This window comes from Onychostruthus taczanowskii, unplaced genomic scaffold, assembly GCF_017590055.1.
Source record: "Onychostruthus taczanowskii isolate IOZ18803 unplaced genomic scaffold, ASM1759005v1 scaffold121, whole genome shotgun sequence".
NCBI classification, from domain to species: Eukaryota; Metazoa; Chordata; class Aves; order Passeriformes; family Passeridae; genus Onychostruthus; species Onychostruthus taczanowskii.
The window spans coordinates 1,425,474-1,447,630 of record NW_024498363.1 but is presented as its reverse complement, the minus strand read 5'-3'; the positions used below and the strand labels follow the sequence as shown (position 1 = coordinate 1,447,630).

General features: G+C 42.1%; 1 protein-coding gene across 1 annotated transcript in view; it reads left to right on the top strand.

Moving 5' to 3' along the window:
- The window catches only part of PSD3 (pleckstrin and Sec7 domain containing 3), a 114,836-nt gene that overhangs the window by 80,830 nt on the left and 11,849 nt on the right, over positions 1-22,157 (top strand). Inside the window, exons 11-15 of the mRNA XM_041395940.1 lie at positions 5,681-5,874; positions 8,344-8,414; positions 14,302-14,459; positions 15,297-15,441; positions 18,588-18,731. Coding sequence (XP_041251874.1) covers positions 5,681-5,874; positions 8,344-8,414; positions 14,302-14,459; positions 15,297-15,441; positions 18,588-18,731 — 712 coding nt within the window. The remainder of the gene's footprint in view (positions 1-5,680; positions 5,875-8,343; positions 8,415-14,301; positions 14,460-15,296; positions 15,442-18,587; positions 18,732-22,157) is intronic.

Sequence of the window (22,157 nt, the reverse complement as noted above, 5' to 3'; positions counted from 1 at the left end):
GTGAAACATACGATGGGGAAGGACAGCTATCCAATCTGTATCTTACTAGTTGTGAGCTAGGTGTTTGCAGTTTGCAGTTTGCAGTACATTTCCAGTAGAATTATAGTCTGATCCAAAGCCCACGCAAAGAAAAGGCTACTATTGACTTCAATTTTGTAATCATGAGAAGTGACACCTTAATCAGCAGATGTTCTCCAGAGACTTTCAGTAGGAGTGTTCCTTTATCCTTTTTGAAAAGCATGAGTACAGCTCTGAAGAGAGAATTGCATTACAGTTCTTTTTCTACAGTAGTGCCTGGTTCAAGTTCTCCACAAAGTTAAAAGTGAATCACATATCATAATCTGTAAAATAAAGAGATCTGACCTGGAATTTACACTGAACTGGTGAATGTGGGATCCTGAAACCACACTTCTGCTCCACACTGCAAGCTCCGAAGGTGTGAACTGTTCTTCATGTCTGTTGTGGATGGCCTTAAATTTGAAACAAGGGAAATTTTACAACAACCTTTAAAAGGTTTTCTATTAATTTAAACCAAGGTTTTATCCAGACAGGTTTGTCTGGATAAAGTACAGAATTGCTTTCATTGAAGGTTTTTGTGAACTGGTTGTTCTGTCTGGAATGGGTTAGGAAGAGAAGATCCAGCCATAGAGTCAAAGAGATAGATTGCCTGGCCTCCTAACATCCCTTCATTGTCTTTAATACTATATCCCAAGGTTTTTAGGTGTTTCTCATTCTTTGGCTTTCACACTGATCATTGTCAGCTTTAAGCTGAAAAAGAGAAATCCATTTGATTACAAAGGTGCCAGATCTAAATATTTTTTATTTGCATTATGTCTGCATGGAAATGTCATGGTGGTCATTATTGTTTTCCTTTGTTTGTAATACTGTGTCTGTTTACTGTTGAAAGTAATAGGAATAAAAAAATCATCATCTTAAAATAGGTGATCTAGAATTAATATATGAACTCCCAAAGCACTGCTTACAAAATTGCTAAAGCCAAATGGCTGCATTTGGGCCCAAGAGCCTCCTCTCAGCAGAACAGTGTAGTTTTCAGGAGAATCACTTGGTTTTTAACTAGCCAGTGATATACTTCTCTAACCAGAGAAGTTTACAGGGACATGGTATATTATTTTTTTGTTTATCTGGACTACACTGACAAATTATCTCCTTTCAGCCAAAACAACACAGGTAATTCAGATAGTGATGGTGGGAAAGAGGTGCTGCCAAATCGAACTCTGATGCTGAGATCAGGGTAGTTATAAAGACATCTGTGCTGAAGCTCACCTTTTTCTAGATCAAACTGAGAAATCTTCCCCTATTATAATTAACTTTTGTCTCCCAAGTTCTAGGATGTTTCCTGTTTGCAACTTCTTGATTGGTTTTAGGGCGGGGTCATGTATTCAGCCTGGTTCCCTTTCTTCCTCCTCACACTGGAAAGATGCCAAAACTTCTCTCAAGTCAATTTCCTAATACAGATGCTGTTAGTTTCATGGATGCATGTTACAAACCTGAAATTTTTTTTCAGTTGCAATATTTAAATAGATGAACTCAGCCTTCTTCTGTTGTCATATAAGGTTGCTATTTGAACAAATGCAGAGATGGAGCAGAGTTTTAAAAATGAAGGGCTTGACCACATCGTTCCAGATCAGTGATTTCACAATTTTCTGAGGCAGAGCCTCAAATCAGACCATAGATTGCACAGAAATAATTTTGTTACTGAGAGAATTGGATGATGCTTTTCTCGCAGAAGACAGAAATGGGACTTCCTTGTATAGGATCTTCTTGGGAGAGGCAGAAAATGCTTTTCTTCACCAAAATGGCAACATCTGGATTTTTCTTTTTTTCACATCTATGTGTTTAAGAATAAGGGGCAAACTCTTTCTAGTTGTCAGTTATCTGTATTTGGGAAGGAAAACATAGCTGTTTCAATGCTGTGACTGCAAGTGGTAGCACAAATATGTCCTGGGTTTGGTGTGCTGGTTCTCATGGGCAGCCAGAGGGCTGGTTACTGCACTCTCTTGAGGTCGTTTGCCAAAGAGATAGGCTTACAGAAGTGGAACTGAAGCTTCTTGTTTTGGGAAGCCTTGCAAACACCATGTGCCATAAGCAGAATCTTAGAGAAGCTCTATACATGGTAACCTTTTCCTGTCACTAGTAAGAGACACTGTGGATCCCATTTCCTATGAATGGAAAGTGGGACTTAAAAAAAGTTTTGCAGCTATCAACCCTCTTCAGTCATCAGGGAGGAGTCGCCAGAGAAATTGCTTCCAGACCCAGAGCAGGGAATGATTTACCTCTGCTGATCAGGGTCAGAAAATCTCATAAGACTTCTGCAAGCCTAATTGAACCTTCATGATGATGTTTTGCCTATTGAAAGGTGTTTTGGAAGGATTGTGTGTTTTTTTCCCCTAAAGGCATAAGTATTACGTTACTTCCTGTATGAAATGGAAAAGAGAGGCAGTGGTCCTGTCCTTCAAAAGGACCTGAGCTAATGCCTGTGTGACACCATGTTCACGACTCTGAACATACCTGCACAGAGATCGCCACTGACTCTTACCCACATCACTGGAGGCCTTCACACTGGGGATATTACAGCACATGGATGATCTGTGAGAGCCATCTGAGGATGGGCAGGTAGTCACACTCCCCACAGTTTAGGGTTTCAAACAAAGATCAGTTTTCATGTTTATGTATCCAGAGGCTCCCCTGAATTTTCTGCAGTTCTTTCTTGCAAAAGTACCCTAAAGGCTTGTTAGAAGTAAGCTCAGATTGTTAAATCCCTGATAAACAGTATTTGTGACCTATCTATTCAGCCAGCTTTGGAAGATACCTGAGGGAAAGCTAATACCTGAACATTTTTTGCTACTTTGACATTCCTCCAAATTATCTTGCTTTCTTCTTATGTTTGACCACTGAAGTAACATGGAGTATTTGAGCAAATGAGTCCCAGATCGCCTGGTTTTCATCCACTTCTTGTTTGTAATGAGTCCTTCCTGCCTCTTTGTCTCTCTTCATTGCCTCTGGCAGATTGATTTCTGCATCTTGCCCTCATGCATCTTGTCAGAGCACTCAGCTCTCAGAAATGTCTGAAGCTTCTGAGTTTCAAAGAAGTCCCATTTTCATGATAGAACAAAAGACCAGTTACAGGTTTGTTTAGTGCTGCCGGCAGTTGTAACAGCAGATGCTATTTTGTCCTTTCCACCATGTCTTTTGAGGAATTCCTGTTTTAGCAGCTCCCCTAGAAGAGTTGAGTTTAAGAGCACTGCCCCCAACTCTTACTGGTGTCCGGGATCCCCCCCAGGATTCCTCATCACACCACTGTGGCTGCTTGGTTAAGGGCAGTAGTATATTCCCACAGGACAAGTGATCAGTGTACAGTAGTTCATTCTCATAGCTCCAAAGGAGATAGCTTATTCCAAGAAAGTGTTAAGCCTTTTACTGCAGTTGGTCTCTGCTGACAAGGAGAAATCTGCTGTGTCCTTGGCTGAAATCCCAGAATTCACAAGGCACTTCTGTGTGACAAATCAGCCTGTGTGCTTATGCCCTTTGAGAGATTTTAGTCTGGATTAAGTGCCTCAGACTCACGTTGAGAGAATTTGCTTCTGGAATGGACATGTATCTAAGAAACACATAACACACAGTGGTTCAGACTTTCCAGCAGCTAGCGAGTAGAGCCATGTAGGGTGGGGACAAACAAAATTGTCAGAAATGCCTACACCTTTTCAACTTGGAGGGGGCTTCAACTAAAGCATACTTGAATAAGTCCTTATTGCTTTGACTAATAAAAAAAATTTGTAGAACTTTCTGTGCTGGAGTGGGAAAGCACACATCAGTAGACTAAAGATGCAAGTACTGCTCTTCCTTGCAGGAATTAGGTCTTGAAGTAAAAGTTTCATTCCTCTTAATTAGGAGATCTTGCAAGATAACATCATGAAGGTATGGTGCACCTCCTGACTATATTTCTGTAATTTATATGAGATGACGAAAATTGAATGCTTGGGAACATTCCCTGCTGCTACAGAGCTCACTAATACAGACTCCATGTTTCTGGATTTGTTTTCCGTGTTGTCAAACCAGTCTCTTAGCCTTTTACCTCCTTAGACTAAGTTATTCTCCCGAAGACCATTTCATAGAGTCATAGAATAATTTTGATTGGCATCATCTAGTTTGGAAAAGACTTCAAGATCATCAAGTGGAATCTCTGACTGAACATCACCCTTTCAACTAGGCCATGACACCAAGTACCATATCCACTTGTTTCTTGAACACTTGCAGGGATGGTGACTCCACCATCTCCTTGGGAAGTTTGTTCCAATGCTTAACCACCCTTCAGTGATAAAATTTTTCCTGATGCTCAACCTGAAGCTCCCCAGGCACAGCTTGAGGCTATGTCCTCTCATCATTCACTGGTTGCTTGGGAAAAAAGGCCAACCCCCACCTGGTTACAACCTCCTTTCAGGCAGTTGTAGAGGGTGATAATCAGCCTCCTTCGCAGCAGAGCTGAGGATAAGATAGATTTGTTGCTGTAGCCCATAGTTCTTGGAGGACACTTTTTTGAATGGTCATTCCCATAAGCAGCCATGGTAGCAGTGTATTCCTAAAGGAGCTTCCGGATTGATATATGCCTTGCTAATCGCCACCTGATACATGCCTTTGGACATACAGATGCGTTTGGAAGATCTGCTTGAGCTTGCTCTCTCTGCCAGTCATCTGGGTCCAGCGAGATGCATCAAGTTGAGATCCACCCCCAGTGGATTAGCAATACTAGCCATCATTACACTCAAGTGATTTTTTTTTTTTAAATCAGATGCTGGTCTCAGGAGGTGTTGCTACCACAGTTTTCCAATGACAGCCTTCATGCTCCCTGACACGCCTTTCCTAGTCACCTGGAGGGGAATGTATGTGGATTTCAAAGGATGAAGGGTTGCTCTGTAATCTGGCCTGTTCTCTGAAAACTGTTGTCCTACTCTTGTGATGGACACCCTTTACTTTCTGGGTGGCCTAGTCCTTTTTAGCCTTTGCCTCTGACAAGCAAAAAGGCATTTATTAGTCAGGCAGTGCTTGTGACTTGCATTGTTGTCCCTAAGAGCTCTGTGGAATACATTGCCCTAATAAGTAACATTTTCAGCAGCATTTTGTTTCCAAAGTAAAGATGACCTAATTCACCTAGTGTGGTTTTTATTTTTAAATTACTAATTTTATGCTAGTCTGCAGAGGAAAATAAAGAAAAATAGGTGGAGTTTGTGCTTCATATGCTAAGTTAAGGGGTAAACCACAGTGATCTGTATATTTTATTTCTTTTCATCTACATGGGAGCTCATGAAGAAGTTGGGGATTTTTCAGCTGAACCCAGCAGACAAATATTTCCCATTTTGGTACTCAAATAAATGGAATTAAAAGTAGAAAAAGTTGGAGGACACAGAACATTCTTGAAGTCTAATGTTTCAAAACAATAATGGAAACTTGGGCTTTTTGAAAATCTGTGTCCTGTACTGATGAAGTAGGTGAACTGAAGCTTTGCTGTAATATGTCTGTATTTTGATATATTTCTAGATTTCTCCCTAAATATGGCCCCCTATAAAGAGAGAGGTATATTTTGACAAGGAGTGTTCAAAAATTGCTGAAGTGAAACTTTGCTGATCAGTCCATCCTTCATGCATGATTTTCACTGCTTTTTAAGGGATGAAGAAGAGAAAAAAAAATCTCACTCGGATGGTGCAGATGAAAAGGATAATGGGAACCAGACAAAGGCTGTCAGTCGAATTGGCAATTCAAATAACCCATTCCTGGACATCCCTCACGACCCCAATGCTGCCGTGTATAAAACTGGATTTCTGGCTCGGAAAATCCATGCAGATATGGATGGAAAGAAAAGTGAGTAATTTTTCGATCCTAATGTGTTATTTTCTTGTTATGTCTTCACAATGCCACTTGCAAATGAGCCCATATACTTTTCAAGGTTAATATTGCTGCTTCATTAGGGGAAATAGCAGCAATAACAGGAAGACAACAACTGAATTGTCACACTCTCACTATTAGGCTAGAATTTACAATGCTCAGTCCCATTTGCAGCAGCTCTAATGCATAAGTATAAGAAGTAACGTGATACAGCAAAGCCATGTGAATTTTTGGGCTAAAAGAAAATTAATGTAGTGGTTTACAGATAAAAATAATTTCAAGTGAATTACAGTAGATGTTCTGCAGTAATTGATAATTCTCCTTTTCCTTATGTGACACCAGATTGTTCCAGATCTCCCCTCCTCTTAGTGTCTGTCTTTAAAGAAAGGGTGTTCTTTACCTCTGTTTAGAAGATACTGTTCCCTTCCATACTTTCCCTGCTTTGGGTCACATATCCAGTGAAGGGTGGCAGCTTTTGGCACCAGCCAGCTTTTTATATGCAGTTCCTTCCTGTCCCTTTCTTGTACTAATCCTGCTCTGTCTCTTACTTACTTTAATAATTTTTTCCCTTCTTGTCCTGCTCTGTCTCTTACTTACTTTAATTATCTTCTTCCCTTCTTGTCCTACTTCTGTTTGTGATGCACTAATTATCAAGGGCCTCTGATGCATCTGAGTGTGTTTTGTTGTTTGGATATCTTCATTTCTTGTCTATAGATCTTGGAAAAAGCTGAGCTTAGTCAGAGCATCTGTGTTTTCCCCAGTAACTGTTGATGATTGCCTACTCATGATTCACATTGGTGGGCTAAGTCCCGAAGACAAAGTCTGGCTTCATGATGGGTTTCCAGTGACAGCCAGTCTCTCCTAGGCTAAGCTCTTTGGTGTTCACATGTTTTGCTAATCTATTTTAGGAGGTACAATTGGAGGTTGTATTTTCAAGATGGAAGCTAACAGCTGGACAACTGGATTCAGACAGAGGTGTCAAAATCAAGCTGACCTAATTCTTTATGATGACTGAATACTCCAAATAGGCTTGTCTTTATTAAACATCCTCTTATGCAGCCTTAATAAGTAATTGTATCTAGTTGCCTATATTAAATTATTTCTTTAATTATAAATACCAGAATTGCTCATTGTTTAACACACTGGACACTGGCATTCTGGAGATAACTCTTTTATGATTAATGTAATTAGGGCCATGTTTTCAGAAGTTCCTGTATAATTTAAAGGTCTGCCGTTCTCAAAAAAGTTGCATTCTGACTTTCCAGATGCTAATAAAACTTTGTTTGTTTGTTTTTGTTTGTTAGACCTTTTCATATTTCATTTTCTAATGGAGTTCTTGCAGAACAGAGATTAGCTTGTGTGGGATTTCTGATGAATTTATGTGCTAGAATGCTCATCTGTATTTTCTCAGGAACCTAGTTTCGAGGGCTAAAGCACTTAGATACTTAGAGGAGAAGGATGTAGCAGTGGCCAATGGCTGGAAACTTAACTGAACAAATGCCAGTTAGAAGTAAGGCCTGTTTTGCAAGATGAGAATGATTAACCTCTGGGACAAGGGACTTGTAACCTCTTCATCTTCACTTTCTGTCTTCAGATCAGAGTGGGATGCCTTTCTCAGTGTCATTCTTTAGTTGTATATGTATTAATTTCGGTATAGTGTCAGTGATGCACTGTATGAATGTTGGTCACCGGTGTGTGCTTGTTGGGGAGTGAGCTTAGATGTGGGCTTCTGGTCTCTGGTGCTGTGACTGTACAGCCTGTGCCTAATTCTCTCCCTCTGTCGCACCTGAATTTTAGACTGGATCCTTCAGCCTTTATGTTCAATTTACTTCCCCCTGCCCCACCACTGCTTGTCTCTAGGAATTTATGAGCTAGATACGTTGTCTCTGTTCTTCAACCTCTAACTGGCTTTCTTGTGGGGTTGGGTATTTTATGTATGATTTTATTTTATGTATGGTTGGCACCCTTCTCCTTTCTCAATGTCACCTTGGCGGTGCAGCAGCAGTAAAGGGGAAGGATGCTCTGGGGAGACACTGCTTTCTGTGTAGTATCCCCCTGGTTCTAAGCAGTTCCTGCCAGCCTGCTGTGGCATGCAGAAAGACTGCTTCTTTCTGAAAACTGCCGTGATGCAGAGCTCAAATGTAGTTGTGTGGGGCAATGTCTGCCTGTCTTCAAGAGGATAAAGACTGGATCTCTGTGGCTCTCTGTGGCCTTCATTCTGCATTGCTGCTGTTCCTCCCTGATCCAGTCCAGGGCTGTCATTAGGGTTGTTGTATTACTTTCTCTCACAGCAGGTACATGAAGGCACTGTGCTATGTTGCACTGTCCTTTGAGAAAGATAGTTTGAAGGAGGTTTAACACAGGGCTAATGTAGCTCTCCTGTAGGGTATACAAAGTGTAAAAATGGATCTGATCTAAATGGGTTTTTATTTGTTTTCTTTCCAGCTCCCCGGGGAAAACGAGGCTGGAAAACCTTTTATGCTGTGCTGAAGGGAACAGTCCTGTACTTGCAGAAGGTAGGGGAAATCACTGTCTTTTGAAAACTAATTAAAGAGGCATAAAGCAGCATGCATCCTCTCTACTCTCTCAGCGACCTCCAGGCTCCTTTCCCTCGGACGCACAGCATGGCTGATATCTCTACCCCCACCCTATTAACACACACATTCAGACATGAATCCTCTCATTGACACCCTTTCCCTTTTCACAATTTCAAGTTCAGTTCCACTGCTGCATCCACACGTGCACCCTGTAGTTCCAGTGTATGCTACTGCTGTCTGACATAGCTGAAAAAACCAGCCAGCTTCACCAGGAAAGACAGTGTCACCTCTCTGTGTCATGCACACATTCCTCTAGGCTGCTTTTAATTTTGCGTTTCATATGTATGACTTGCCCTTCTGTGAGGTTGTCCTCCTTTCCCACCTTTTCATAGTACACTTTTCTGCAGTGCCTGCAAGACCAGCTGCAAAACAATTGAACAACAGCTTGGCTTTGGTAGGAATCTGCAGCTGCTGTTCCTTTGCAAAATTGAAGGATAAAAGGATACTTTTTCCCCCACAAAGCAAGAAAGGACTGGTTTCTAACAAAATGTGCTTCCTGACAGCAAAGTGTCTAAAAAAAAAGTCAGATGAAACCCTTTAAGCCTTTTGTTGCAAGCTTAAGTATATTATAGTACATTTTAACTACACTGTTGGAGCATAAAATGCAACATATGAGTGAGAACTGTCAAAATCAAATACATGGCAGCAACTAAGTAGGTTGTTAAGGCTTTTTGCCCTCCAATATAGATGAATATTCATGGAATAGATGCAGCTTGTCCAGACTACCCTATATTGCAGAAGTATGCTTCTTTGAAAGCTGTTTTACATTTTCACTCAAAAACTGATAGTTTTGTAACTATCGGGACTACAAGTCCATACTGCTATTTCCTCATCCCCTGCTGTGGCTTTCTGAAGTTGTTGGTTTCACTGGAGCCAGCCTGTATAGTCTCTTGAGAAGAAAGGGTGATTTGAATCAGATTATTATAGCATGAGGTTTATAAGGTGAATGCTCAGGATGCAGTACCTTTTTGAGGCGGCTGAAATCCTGAAACAGACTAAAAAAATCTGTGGTCACAATAGAAGATTTGGGCTGTTGGATGTGATACACTCAGAGCCAGTGCAAGAGACTAAAACCTAGTCCACTGAAGCCCAAGTCCTTTTGCTGGGAACACATTCAGGTATTACTAAAATGCCTCCATGGCAGGCTTGTACTTGCCCTTTTATGACCAAAGTGGATTCATCTACTTGAGTTTCTGAGATAAGTAATCTTAATGTTCACCTGAAAAAACTGCATGGTTCTCTGAGAAATGAGAAGACTCCTTTTTTATAATACAATATTTAATTCCTTATTTGATATTCAAGGGAAAGAACTGAGTATACTGTCTATTTTAGCACTTTAATTAAATATTTTTATGAGTATTGCTGGCATATTAGTTTAAAATGCTTTCTGTTTAATAAAATGTAGAGATGTTGATGTAGCATGCAAATTTCCTACAGAATGCTGCCCTTCCCCCTGTTACCCTCCATGCTTTCAGGAGCAGGGAGTAATTTCACATATGACTGCATCTTTGCAGAATGAAATACATTGTTGGAATTCTTGTTCATATTTGTTTGTCAGATGTGTGTTTTGCACTTCTCAGACACTTGAATTCAGTGGTTACAGGGCAGTACTCCGCAGAGCTGCATTCTTCCATTTGCATGGGAGCCATCCATTGCATTGAAGCCATCTTACTGTAGCACACTACCAAGCAAGGCTTTTGCTTTTGTGCTGGGAAAGATTGACTGAAGGGTGTGATGGGAGGTAGCTCATTGCAAGAGTGATGAGGCAGCTGTGAGCCTCCCCGCAATGCCTCTGGCCTCTGCTCAGCCACATGCTGCAGCTGTGAAAAAGCCTGTGATTTCAGCTTCAGAGGGTCTGCCAGGGCTTTCCTTCAGCTCTCAAATAGACTTTACTCTCTTAGGGATGTAGTATCATAGAAGGTGAAGGTGCCAGAGTTAAAAAATACACAGCTAGGCCAAGTAGTTATAGTAAAGGTTGCTGAGCTGCTGTTTCCTTCTGTAGGGACTGAAATTATTCTAATTTTAGGAAGTACTGAAGCATTTTAGAACAGTTTGATTTCTTTGCAGAAGTGCATAGTTCTGGAAATAGTCCTGGCAATAGTCCTGGTCAAAGGATTGCCTTGTCTCAGTTCACCTCAGTTCTCTCCTGGTTATAGAGAAGGTGAAGCTGACATAGTGCAGTAGGCTGGGGTGCATTCACAAGCATGTCCTCTTTTTCTCATTCCCTATATACCTGTGGAGATGACATCTGTGATGGTGGTTTCATTGCACTGTTCAAGCAGGATAGAGAGAAATCTCACTGTACAGGTGCTGTGTACACACAAACACATGTACAAACCTCTGCAGTATTGCTTTCTGTGTTCATCTGTAACTCAGCTGTTCCCTCAAGACACTATTGTAATATAAATATTAATTTTTCATAGCAGCTGTGATTCTCCCAGTGGGCAGTGTGATCCCAATTCTGCTGTCTCTCTATTTGCATTGCTGTTCTCCTTGTTTTGCTGTCAAAGGCCATGAATGAGAGTGTTTTGTAAATGGTGGTCACTTGAGATTTACTGAGGATTTTTCTGGACCACCATGTCTCCCTGCCCACTTTTTTTTTTCCCATTGGAATTATTCCAGTGCTAATTCCTGTGGTGTGTATTGTTTTGTTCTTAAATAAGTGATTTAGGAGAGATGCTTTCTAAATTAATGAGCACAGAGAGCACTGGAGGAGCTCAGTGGAAATGTTCACAATTAGCCAACTAAACGTGCCTGCGCAGTATTATATAAAATAAGAAGTTTGACATGTTTGGGACATTGGCTGTGTCTCTGGGCATCCTCAGGCTGAGGTTTATTTCCTACTCTCTGTTCATAGCAAGAGAAAATTGCAAAGTAGCATCTTGACAGAATGTCTGTTCACTAGACTGACGTGGGATGTGATGTGCGTATATAAGAGAAGCTTATAAGGAGAGGACATAAGGCTGACCTCGCTTCCTTGCTAGAAATTGCTTCTGGGCAAACAGTACACGACACAAACCTTTATGTTTTGTTTCGACTCTTCTGTGAGGTTTGCAGCATATTTGCTCTATGATGTGGCACTTCATAATCTTGCAGGTTTCAGGTCTTTTAATATAAATTTTCTCAAATTTCCTCTGTTAAAAATTTAAAAAAAAATAGTGAAAGGCCAGACTGATGTAAAGTGTTTGGTGGTGAGAATTTTTGAAAGAGAATCTTGCAGCTGTCTTATGCAGCTGCTTGGAGATATCCATCCATGGTACACAGTGACTGATAAGAAAAGACAAATGTCGTTCTCTGGTTTACGAAAAAACGTGTTTAGAAATTTGCTGACTCTGGCTCATCAAGATGTGGGAAAGTCATTCTCCAGGAGTTTGAGAAAGATGGATTCAGCATGCCATTGCATTGTACACAGCACTCACATCAGCCTGCAGCTGACAAACAGATCAGTTTCTTTCTGGCTTCATATATGTTTCTTGCCACTGTCTAGGTCTACGAAGTCTAACTTTAGAGAGCTGCCTTCCATTTCAGCTCAACCTGAACACTGACACCAGCACATCACAGCACATGCTGTCCTTGACGGCTTAGGCAAAAATGGATGTTCCTACTCCCCTAGCATTCCCTGCCAGTCAAAAAGAGTTGAAGGCCTTGGAGAAGGAATTTTGGCAGTACATTCATGTCCTTACAGCTTTCTCTGAGGCTGGCAAACTACGTGGAGACGTTTCCGGTATGCTGATCAGTGCCTTTGGAGAAGCTGGCAGAGCCCCAGCTGTCATGGTAGATTGCAGGCAACTGATCTGGTGGGATTAGCAAGGATTACCATGAATGCTTTCTGTTGGAAAGTAGGGTTTATCAGCCAGGGCTGCTTCTGGGACTGCCCAAATGTGGACTTCTTCTGAAACAGGTTTAGTCACCAGAGCAAGCTGTAGACATTGGATGCAGCTCACAGTGGAAGCTAGAAGGCAACAAGCTAAGTGATAGCTGACCCTGTCTGTAGGCAGTAATACGAGGTAAGATAGAGTATCGTATGTCTGAGGCCTGTCGTTTCCTGTCTCTGAGGTTTTCCCAGTCTTCCTGGACAATGGAGCCAGTCATTTCCCCCAAAACTACCACCAAATAAATCAGCTTGTTAACCCTTACAGGAAGGGGCTTGACCTGAGGCCTTGCCTCTTCCATCTTTAAGACAGGGTATGCCAGACTTCCTTGAAAAAGGTTTAAAGAAATGCCCTATGTGGGCATAGGCAACATCCTTCAAGAAAGACAGATTCCTCCAAATCTTGCTGAGTCTCAAATTATGAAAGAGGAAGGACATTTGTCTTTGCTCACTGCCAGCCCTTGTAAACCCCTTATATCACAGATCTTTAGGTTGGAGGCTGCCCTTTGGTCACCTGTGCAGTAATGCTCTGCCTGTGTGCTGGGCCTGCCAGACCTGTGGTGGGTTGTCCCCTTGCCTAGCTCCAGATAGAGGTGGTGGTGTGGCAGGACTGCAGGATAGCTGCCTCTTCTCAGGTTAAGTGTCTGAGCAGCAGTGTGGGAATTTGTGGGCCTAGCAGGACCTCCATCAGAAAGGATGAGACATGACAGAGGAGCAAGATGTTTTCTCCCACCTTCCAAGAGGTGGTCACCACAGCCGGTGACTTCCTATCCACTGAAACTCAACCTGGAGAGTCCCAGCCCAGCCTGGCTGAAAGCTCAGATACCTTTGGCAGTGTCATAGATTCTTTGGCTGCAGTCTTGTTTGGTGTGCTGCCAGAGAAGTTGTGTAAATGAATTCATGCACATTCTCTCAGGTGGGTGTCTCCCTGGATGTTGAAGCTATTGCTATCCCTGCACATACTCTGCACCTTGCACTATGTTTCCTGCTAAACCTTGTCTCACAAATTGTGTTCAAGTGCACGATCAGTAGTTACCATGTCTGCTGGGAGTTATTTCACTGCTTTGCAGCTGTCACACGTGGTGCATATTCCAGGTGAGACTGATTGCTGTGATACACTAAGGGGGAGAAATGGAGTCAGTTACAGACTGCTTTGGCCTGCCCTTCAGAAGAAAAGTGATGCAGCCTTGCTGGAAAATCACTTTTCTTTCAGAAAGCTCCTGGCTTTCCCAAGCTGTTTATAGTCATGTGGGCTTTGGATGAAACTTGTGGCTACATTATGCCCTTGTCCAGCTTCTGTCAGTCAGAAGATCTTCTGCTTCCAGGCTGATGCTTGCAAGACAAGAGCCCCTGTTTTTGTCATCTGGTGTTAGGAGTTACCTACTGTTACCATGTCAGAAACTCAGATAGAACTGTGCTTGCCTTTTGTAGACCCTTGTCAGAGAGATGTAAGGGAGTTTGCTGTAATTTTCTATGTGGACATGGTAAGGAGGCTTCTGCAGTGTGTGAAGGCTTGCCTAGGAGCACCTACAAAGGTAATTGGTTGAGAAAAATCAAAATCAGGCAGTAGAGGCTGAGAGCCTAAGTAGCTGAGCAATGGAGTTGGGGAGCTGATTATGAAGGATTCTTGAAATGAAGATAAGTAATCCACAGCTGTTGTCATAGTCAAATACTTCCTGCTTACATCTCTTCCTGTCAAGCAGATAGTAGAACTATTTCTCTCCCTTGGAAAGACATCAAAACAGAGAAAAAAGAAAGAAAGAAAGAAAAAGAAAACATGTTAAAGGTAGCAGAAACCACAAGTCAGGTTGCGCTTAGTTCATGTACTCTGTTGCTATTTCTGAACTCTGGGATAAGGTTCCCTAGTCTAAGGAAAAAGGAATAGTACATGCAGAAATTGAATGCCATAAATTTTCTCCCTGCTATCTCCTTCAGGATGAATATAAGCCAGAAAAGGCTTTGTCGGAGGAAGATCTGAAGAATGCCGTTAGTGTGCACCATGCGCTGGCATCCAAGGCAACAGACTATGAGAAGAAACCCAATGTCCTCAAGCTTAAAACAGCAGATTGGAGAGTCCTGCTTTTCCAAGCCCAGTAAGTGCTCTCCTTGTGCCACTCATTGAGGAAAGAAAGCAGTGCTGAAGGAGGAATAAATTCCTGCCTGGACAGGTTAAAACAGAGGCTTAAGAGGTTTAATCTGTTTATTTGATCAACAAGATTAAGTAGTAATGTGATTAGTGTGCACAAGTAGTGCATGAGAATGAAGCATCAGGTTTTAAGAGGCTTTTTAATCTAGCTGAGAGAGGCATAACAAGATGCAGGAGCTAGATGCTGAAGCTCTAGGAAATTCAATTTGGGTACAAGGCACAAACTTATAGCAGTCAGGATGATTAATCATTGAATCAAATGACCAAAGGCAGTCTTGGATTGTCTGTCTTCTGATGTCATCAAGTCCTAGCTGGATGTCTTTCTAGAAGATATGCTGTGGTTAGAAACAAAGTTACTACATAATACAAGAGTGATTTTATAAAGTTTTTCATGCTGTGATATCCAGACATAACAGATGACCTGCCTTTTGCTTCTGAGCCCTTTTCTGCTAAGATCCATATTGAACCTCCTATAGGTCTGTTTTGTCCAGCACGACCGAGGCTTTAGGACACATGTCTGAATCAGGTCATTAGTTGGCTCTGTCAGCCTTGTTACTGGGATTGGATTAGAGAAAGATGTGTGCTAGGGTAAGGTATGGACCTAACCACAAGCCATCCTGAGGAACTTAGCACTAACTGCTTGCAAACATAGGCAGGAAGACAGATCACACGCCTAAGACTTGTCCAGTTTTGGTTATTCCGACTTTTTAAAATACTCTAGAAGAGATGGAAAGAGGTAGACAAGGCTGAGTCAGCAAGTGCTTAATATGTGTTGCATCCTCAGGAGCCAAGAAGAAATGCAGACCTGGATCAACAAGATTAACTGTGTGGCTGCTGTCTTCTCTGCACCACCATTTCCAGCGGCCATTGGCTCTCAGAAGAAGTTCAGTCGCCCACTCCTGCCAGCCACCACAACAAAGCTATCTCAGGTGAGACATTTTTATATAGAGGGTAGGTGATAATGATTTCTTTTTCAGTCCAGACACTGGATGGTGGTGGTCCTTGTCACTGTTTTATAGCTGTTGCCGCTAGCAGTCCTAGGAGGAGAAGGCTTGCATAATAAATCTCTGCTCATTTCCTCATGCAGGATTTGAAGTGGTGGGAGAAAAGGAACAGACTCAAATACAATTGATTTATGTTTTTGAAAAAAATAGTACCAGATAAAGAATTTTCTTCTTGTGCTTGTGTCCCTGCAGAGGACATTTCAGATACTGATTGATGGGTTTTTTTTGGATTTGAATGTTTATGAAAGCCACTCATTTCAAAAGGAGTGGACATACTCCTGGTTGTTGGCTTATTGAATTGATAAAAGGTGAAAGCTGATGCATCAGACAAGCATCAATTATATTTCTCCCACTAGATTTTCCAGACTCCCTTTATCAGCTCAGGGATTTCTTGTATAAAATATATTTATAAACTGTGTCTTTCTTGAATCTCTTCAGTCTCCCTTGTGATCACACAAGCTTTTAGCATCCTGTGGCAAGGAGTTTCACGGCTCTACTGTTTCTTGCACAAATGCACATATTTCCGCTGGTCTCAGACTAGCTGTATCAGATGCTTGTGCCCATAGCTTTTTGTATTTTGGGAGATGCAATGCCTGCCTGGAATTCCTCCTGCACTGGCAGGAGCATGATACTGACTGTGTTGATCAGATTGACAGAGTGACAGAGATTATACTATGACATCTTCCTGTAGTTTTTAAAGTGATCTGCCCATGTTGGATTGCTTCTTAAATGCATTTGTTGGGTTTTTTTTTTTTGTTTTTACTGTCTTCATAGCTTAGCAACTATCCTTAGAAACCACTGTCTCAAAATCTGTGTTTCTCTAAGGGTGTGGGTTTTTTTAGGTTGCCTGTGCTTTTTCTCTCTACATGACAGTAGCCTTTCTTCTTACACTGTGGTGACTGACTTACCATTTTTTGTTCTGAGTTAAAGTTTAAAATGTGTTATGTAAAAAAATGATACTAACTTGTCTCATCCTTTTGGTTTTAGTTTTTGCTCATGCATACATTTTTAAAAATACATTATGGTGCTTCCGTAATTTACCCCCAGTCACGAAGGGAAGATTTTTTACTCATTGTTGTTCTGTATATGATTGTTCCATTTAACATGTTGTTTTCTAGTCTCATTGTTTCCATTTAATCTGGAAAGGGAGAAGATAGATCACAACCCTGTGATTTGTATCTTGAAGAAGGAGAGACATGAAAAGTGGAATAAGATTTAGATAAGCAGAAGAATGTTAAGTGTTCAAAATAGATACATTCAAAGGCAAGCAGAAACATGTCTGCTTTCATCTGTCAGTGTGGAAAAGCTGCCAGCAGGCTGCTTCTCATGAAAAAAAAAATACAAATTTGTCAGATGCCTGTGGTTGATGTTTAGGATTTTATGGAATGAGTCGTGATGGACACTACTTCTTCAAAGGGTCTGTTCCTGGTCAGCCAGAAGTCAAGGTGCAGTGAGGACCTAGCATGGGTAAGGAAGAGAGGCTGGACATGATGACAGGTTGTGCAAGATCATTGTACCAGATTTTCTTTCAAAAGCAGAGCAGTGTATGATCTTGGTTAGTCCAGCCAAGGAGGGGTGTGACAAAGCTATATATAAAGGAACAGCCAGTCTAGAAAATACCTTCTAGGGTGTTAGTATTTTTTTGTTTTTTCTGAGAATGCACAGCACACACAAAAGCTCCAAAGATGGTGCCCTGGAAATTACAAGTGCTATATTAATAGCTGCTCAAAGGCCTCCTGTCATCAGGCTGTAGAACTCATTACCGCAGGATGTTCCTGGGACCTGTGGAATCAGCGCAATGTGATTGGGCACTAATGAGAGAGCAAGCACATTTAGGGTAGTAACTAACAGCAACAAGAATTTTTTGGCAATCAGTAGCAAGTGGTTCCAGCCCTACCATGTTTAGGCAGAGGCAATTTATCCCACGTGTTTCTGTCTTCAGTTCTCCTGCAAAAGAATTGAAACACAAGATTAGCTGGGTCTTAGCTATCATGATCTGTAGAAATTTTCCCCCTTTCTGCTGTTTTCCACAGCTCCAGCTCAGCGAGCCAAGAGGCTCAGTCCCCAATGTGACTCAGTGCAGTGCAGGCATATCTGAGCTAATTTTGAAGCTGTGGACTTCATCTGAGCTGTGGGTTGCGCTCAGAACCACATCACAGAGGGCCAGCACTGGCAGCTGTTCCCTCCTCTGAGGTGATGTACCTACACAGGCGCTGAACTGGGTACTACCTCTTGGCTAATTCTCCAGTGTCTGCATGATCATGTGTCTATTTTGGACTTGCCTAATTCAAACATAATTTCAGATCCAAGCCTAGAAATGGACAGAAGGCCATCCTGCAGGAGATGGAAACCTTCTGAGATGAGGGAAGGTTAGCTGACAGATGGACTGGAGGAAGTGAGTGGGCCTGGGTTTATGGTAGAGGAAATTGCCTAGAAAGTGGGAGTAGCAGCTCCTCACTTTCTCCAGCTGCACAGTGGGATAAAAATTGGTAGCAGCTTAGCAAGATGAGATTACTTTTTGGGGACTGGACAGTCCCTTCTCTTCTGAATGCATTGTATTGTTCTAAACAAATAGAAACCACACACCAGAGAGCTTTTGGCAGTGCAGAAATAGAAGGAAGGACCCTGACTCCATGTCTTTTCTATCCTGGAACGAACTCCTTTTACATTGCAATAACCTCAGGCAGAGTCTTCACCTGTCTCATTCTGCCCTTGCTTTATCTGCATAGACAACACTCTTAATTAATTTACAAAAAAAATGTGTTAGAGCAAAAGTGTCATGTTGTCGGTATTGCTCGGCAGCAAGCTGCTTCCGTTGCTCACAACAAGGCAATGGATGACAGGTTTGCTCTCCACCCCAGAGGCATCTGCTAGTTGCTGAGTTTTTCTCCAAGCTTGGCCACTTCAAGTACCTTTGAGAGAGCTGTTGGTGGCCGTGCTTTGGGATGACAGATCTTATCAATCTAAGAAAAAGAAACTATGAGGTATTATTGTATAGGAACCTCTCTATTTTTCTTTGCTTATTGGATATTTTGGATTCTGTCACTTAAGTGCCTAATCTGTTTCTGAAGGATGAACAGCTGAAGTCCCATGAGGCTAAGCTGAAGCAGATCTCGACTGAGCTTGCTGAACATCGCTCCTATCCTCCTGACAAGAAGCTCAAAGGCAAGGAAGTAGATGATTACAAACTGAAGGACCACTATCTGGAGTTTGAGGTATATATGGGAAACATTATTACTTCTTGGGTGTGATTGGTCTTATATTTGGGGTACAGTCCGGAAGTTCTTAATTTTTCACTTTACTTCCCTAGAAAGTGTGTTCTTGCTAGGCAGAAAAGTCACAGCAATTGCAGATGCTGGGATGTGGCTCTTCTTTCTGGTGAGAACTTCCTTAGTGAATTTAGCTCCCAGTCTGTAACATGGAGGATACAACAAGACTCCTGTCCTTCCTGATGTACCTGTTTGAAAAGATTGCAAGATCTTCTTGCACAAAGTGTCTCTTGTTGTAAAACTGTGTTGCCTAGTGTATTGGAACCTCAGTCTCTAAATCTGCAGGAATGCAGATCATGGTAATTGTCTTCCATTGGTAGGTTCTGAAGGAACTGATATGCTGAAGTTATTGTCATAGGCATGCCACCCTCATCAAAGCCATTTGTTTTGTATACCACTGAGATGGATGTCAGGATGAGAAGGAAAATGGTGGAATTAAAGATCATGGGGTTGAGTGATGCAACTTAGGCAGATGCATTAGGAGACTGTTTTGAGTATCTGACAGCAGCTTTTATCTATAATGGTGTCTGCCACGTTTTAGGACTATGTGGGAATGAATCGGCTACCCAGCAGATGTCTGCTATTTATTATGACTACACCTTTGAGCTTTTTCCCCCAGGACTGCGAGTCAGTGTTGCCTTGGGTCTGAAAGGATCCTACTCTAAATAGGCACTGCCTGGCAAGGAGAATACGTAGTCTGAGAAAGAGGAAGAGCAGATAAGACAGATGAGATCACCAGAACTGATGCTGGAGGTAACACAGCACAAACCTCCAGAACTGAAGTAAGCCTTCTGCCCCGTGCTATGAGTTTCTGTTAGAGGGACTTTTTTTAGTCCTGGACTTAAATCATTGCATACTTTTGCTTTTGCAGAAGTTTGACCACTGTGTAACCACTGTGTTGAGTTTGACTTTGCAGTAGCAATGTCCATCAGCATGGCTTTATGAAGGACGAATCATAAGCTGACCAACATGATAGTCTTTTATGATGTGATGTTGGGTGTGATGGACAAGGGGAGAGCAGTGGATGTTGTTTGTTCTTCACTTTGACAAGAATTCTGACATTGTCACCTCTAACGACCTTGTAGTCAAGCTGATGAAGTGGATTAGGAAGTTGACAGCGAGGTGAACAATCGAGATCAAAGGGCTGTGATCAATGGCACAGTGTCAGTTAATTTTGAACAGAGCACTCATGTACAGAGTAAGCCACAAACTTTATCTCTGGATATCTTGTCAAACTTGGAAGATCAAGCATTTTCTTAGCTTTGGGTTCTTGACACAAAGTTTATTTTGTCACTTTTAGAAGCTTGGTGAGTTAGGATGAAATGTAGGCTGGGGTGTTAAATGTTTATAGAAAGATTGATGAGGGAGTAGATTGTTGCGGAGATTTTTTTCTGTTTCTTGTGAATTTTATCAGGGATAAAATTTATATCCTTTATCTTTTGAGATATTCATCAGGTACCTCAGTACAAATCAGAACCAGTATAGCCCAGAAAAAAAAAAGGTATCCTCTTCAGTAGTGAGAGTCTCGAACAGCATTTGAGCTGTGCAGTTCAGATAAGTGATCAGCTCTGTACGAGTGCTCATCTAAGCAGGCAAGTTGTGGCAACAGCTTCAGTTACATGGGAGAGATGGTAATCCAGGGTGCTGGTTTGCTGTGCTGTGTTACCTTCACAATAAACACAGATTTCACAGGCCATGTTGAACTATCAAGACACCATTCCAAGGGTCACGAGAGCAGGCAATTCCAAAATGTTGGAAGTCAAACAGATGAGGCTGAAGGCTAACTGAGATCTTCTTCTGGAGCTAAGGCAAAAAAGGTTTATTCTGAGTGGAAGCAAGGTCAGGTGGCATGGGAAGAGTGATGCAGCTCATCATTGTAACAAGAAAATTCACATGGCCAAATCTTAATTTGAGTTGCATTTGGTCAGAACTATGGGGGATAAAAAGAGTGTTTTAAAAAAAGTGTCAATAAAAACAGTGTTTTAAAATATATTAATGACAAAAGGCAGGGTAGAAATAACATCAGCATCTTACAGGATTAGGACGTTCATCTCACAAACAGGGACATGGACGAGGCAGAGGTGTTTAAGAAAATGCAGTCTTTGCCTCTGTCTTCATTATGGCTGGCAGACCAGGAGGATCTCAGTGTCCTGACATGGAGGACCATGTCTGTGAGAATGCTCCCATTTAACCTTGAAGGTGTGTGGGATCAGCTGTTCCATCTGGATCCCTGCAAATATATGGGGCCTAATGAGATTCATCCGGGAAACCTCAAACAGTTTTCTGATGTTTTCACAAAACTTTTCTTGATGATATTTGAACAGTCTAGATAGATCCCAGATAGTTGGCTGGAAACTGTCTAATGTTTTCCCAATTTTCAAGAAGGGCAAAAAGAATGACACGGAAACTACAGGTCTGCCATTCTCACTTCAATGCCTGGTAAAACTGAGAAAATTATTCCAGGAAGTACTGGAAAACACCTGGAGGACACTGGAACGATCATCACAGCCAGCACAGCTTCATGAGAGAAAAGTCAGGCTTGTCCAACCTGGTTTTCTTTTATGACAGGATAACCCACTTAGTTGATCAACAGAAGCCAGTTAATGCAATCTTTTTTTGATTTCATAAAGATTTTGATACTGTCTCTCTCAGGAGAGTTGAATATGAGTGAGCAGTGCCCTGGCAGCAAGGAGGGACAGCTCTGTCCTGGGGTGCATCAGGCACAGCATCAGCAGCCAGGCAAGGGAGGGGATTGTCTCACTCTGCTCTGCACTGGGGCTGCCTCGCCTTGAGCGCTGGGGGTAGTTTTGGGCCCCTCAGTATAAGAAAGATTGAAGCCCCAAAGCATCCAAAGGAGGGCAATGAAGATTATGAAGGGCCTTAAGGGGAAGCCGCACGAGGAGCAGCTGAGGTCTCTTGGTTCAGCCTGGAGGAGAGGGACTGACAGGAGACCTCATTGCTGTCAACAACTTTCTTGTGAGGGGAAGAGGAGGGACAGGCACTGATCTGTCTGTGATGATGTGTGGGAATGGTCTGAAGTTGTGTCAGGGCAGCTGTAGGCTGGACATTGGAGAGAGATTCTTCTTCACCCAGAGGGTGGCTGGGCACTAGAACAGGCTCCCCAGGGAAGTGATCACAGCAGCAGCCTGGCAGAGTTCAAGAAGAATTTGGACAGTGCTCTCAGTGGTGTGCATCACATGGTGTGATTCTTGTGGATGGTCCTGTGCAGGGCTAGGAATTGGACTGGATTATCCCTGTGGGCCTCTTCCAAATCTGTTTATTCTATTATTCTGTGAGGCAGTAAAAATCCCAAACCAAACCTAAATGTTGAGCTGTATGAAAATTGTGAATGGAAACTTTGTGAATGGAAAG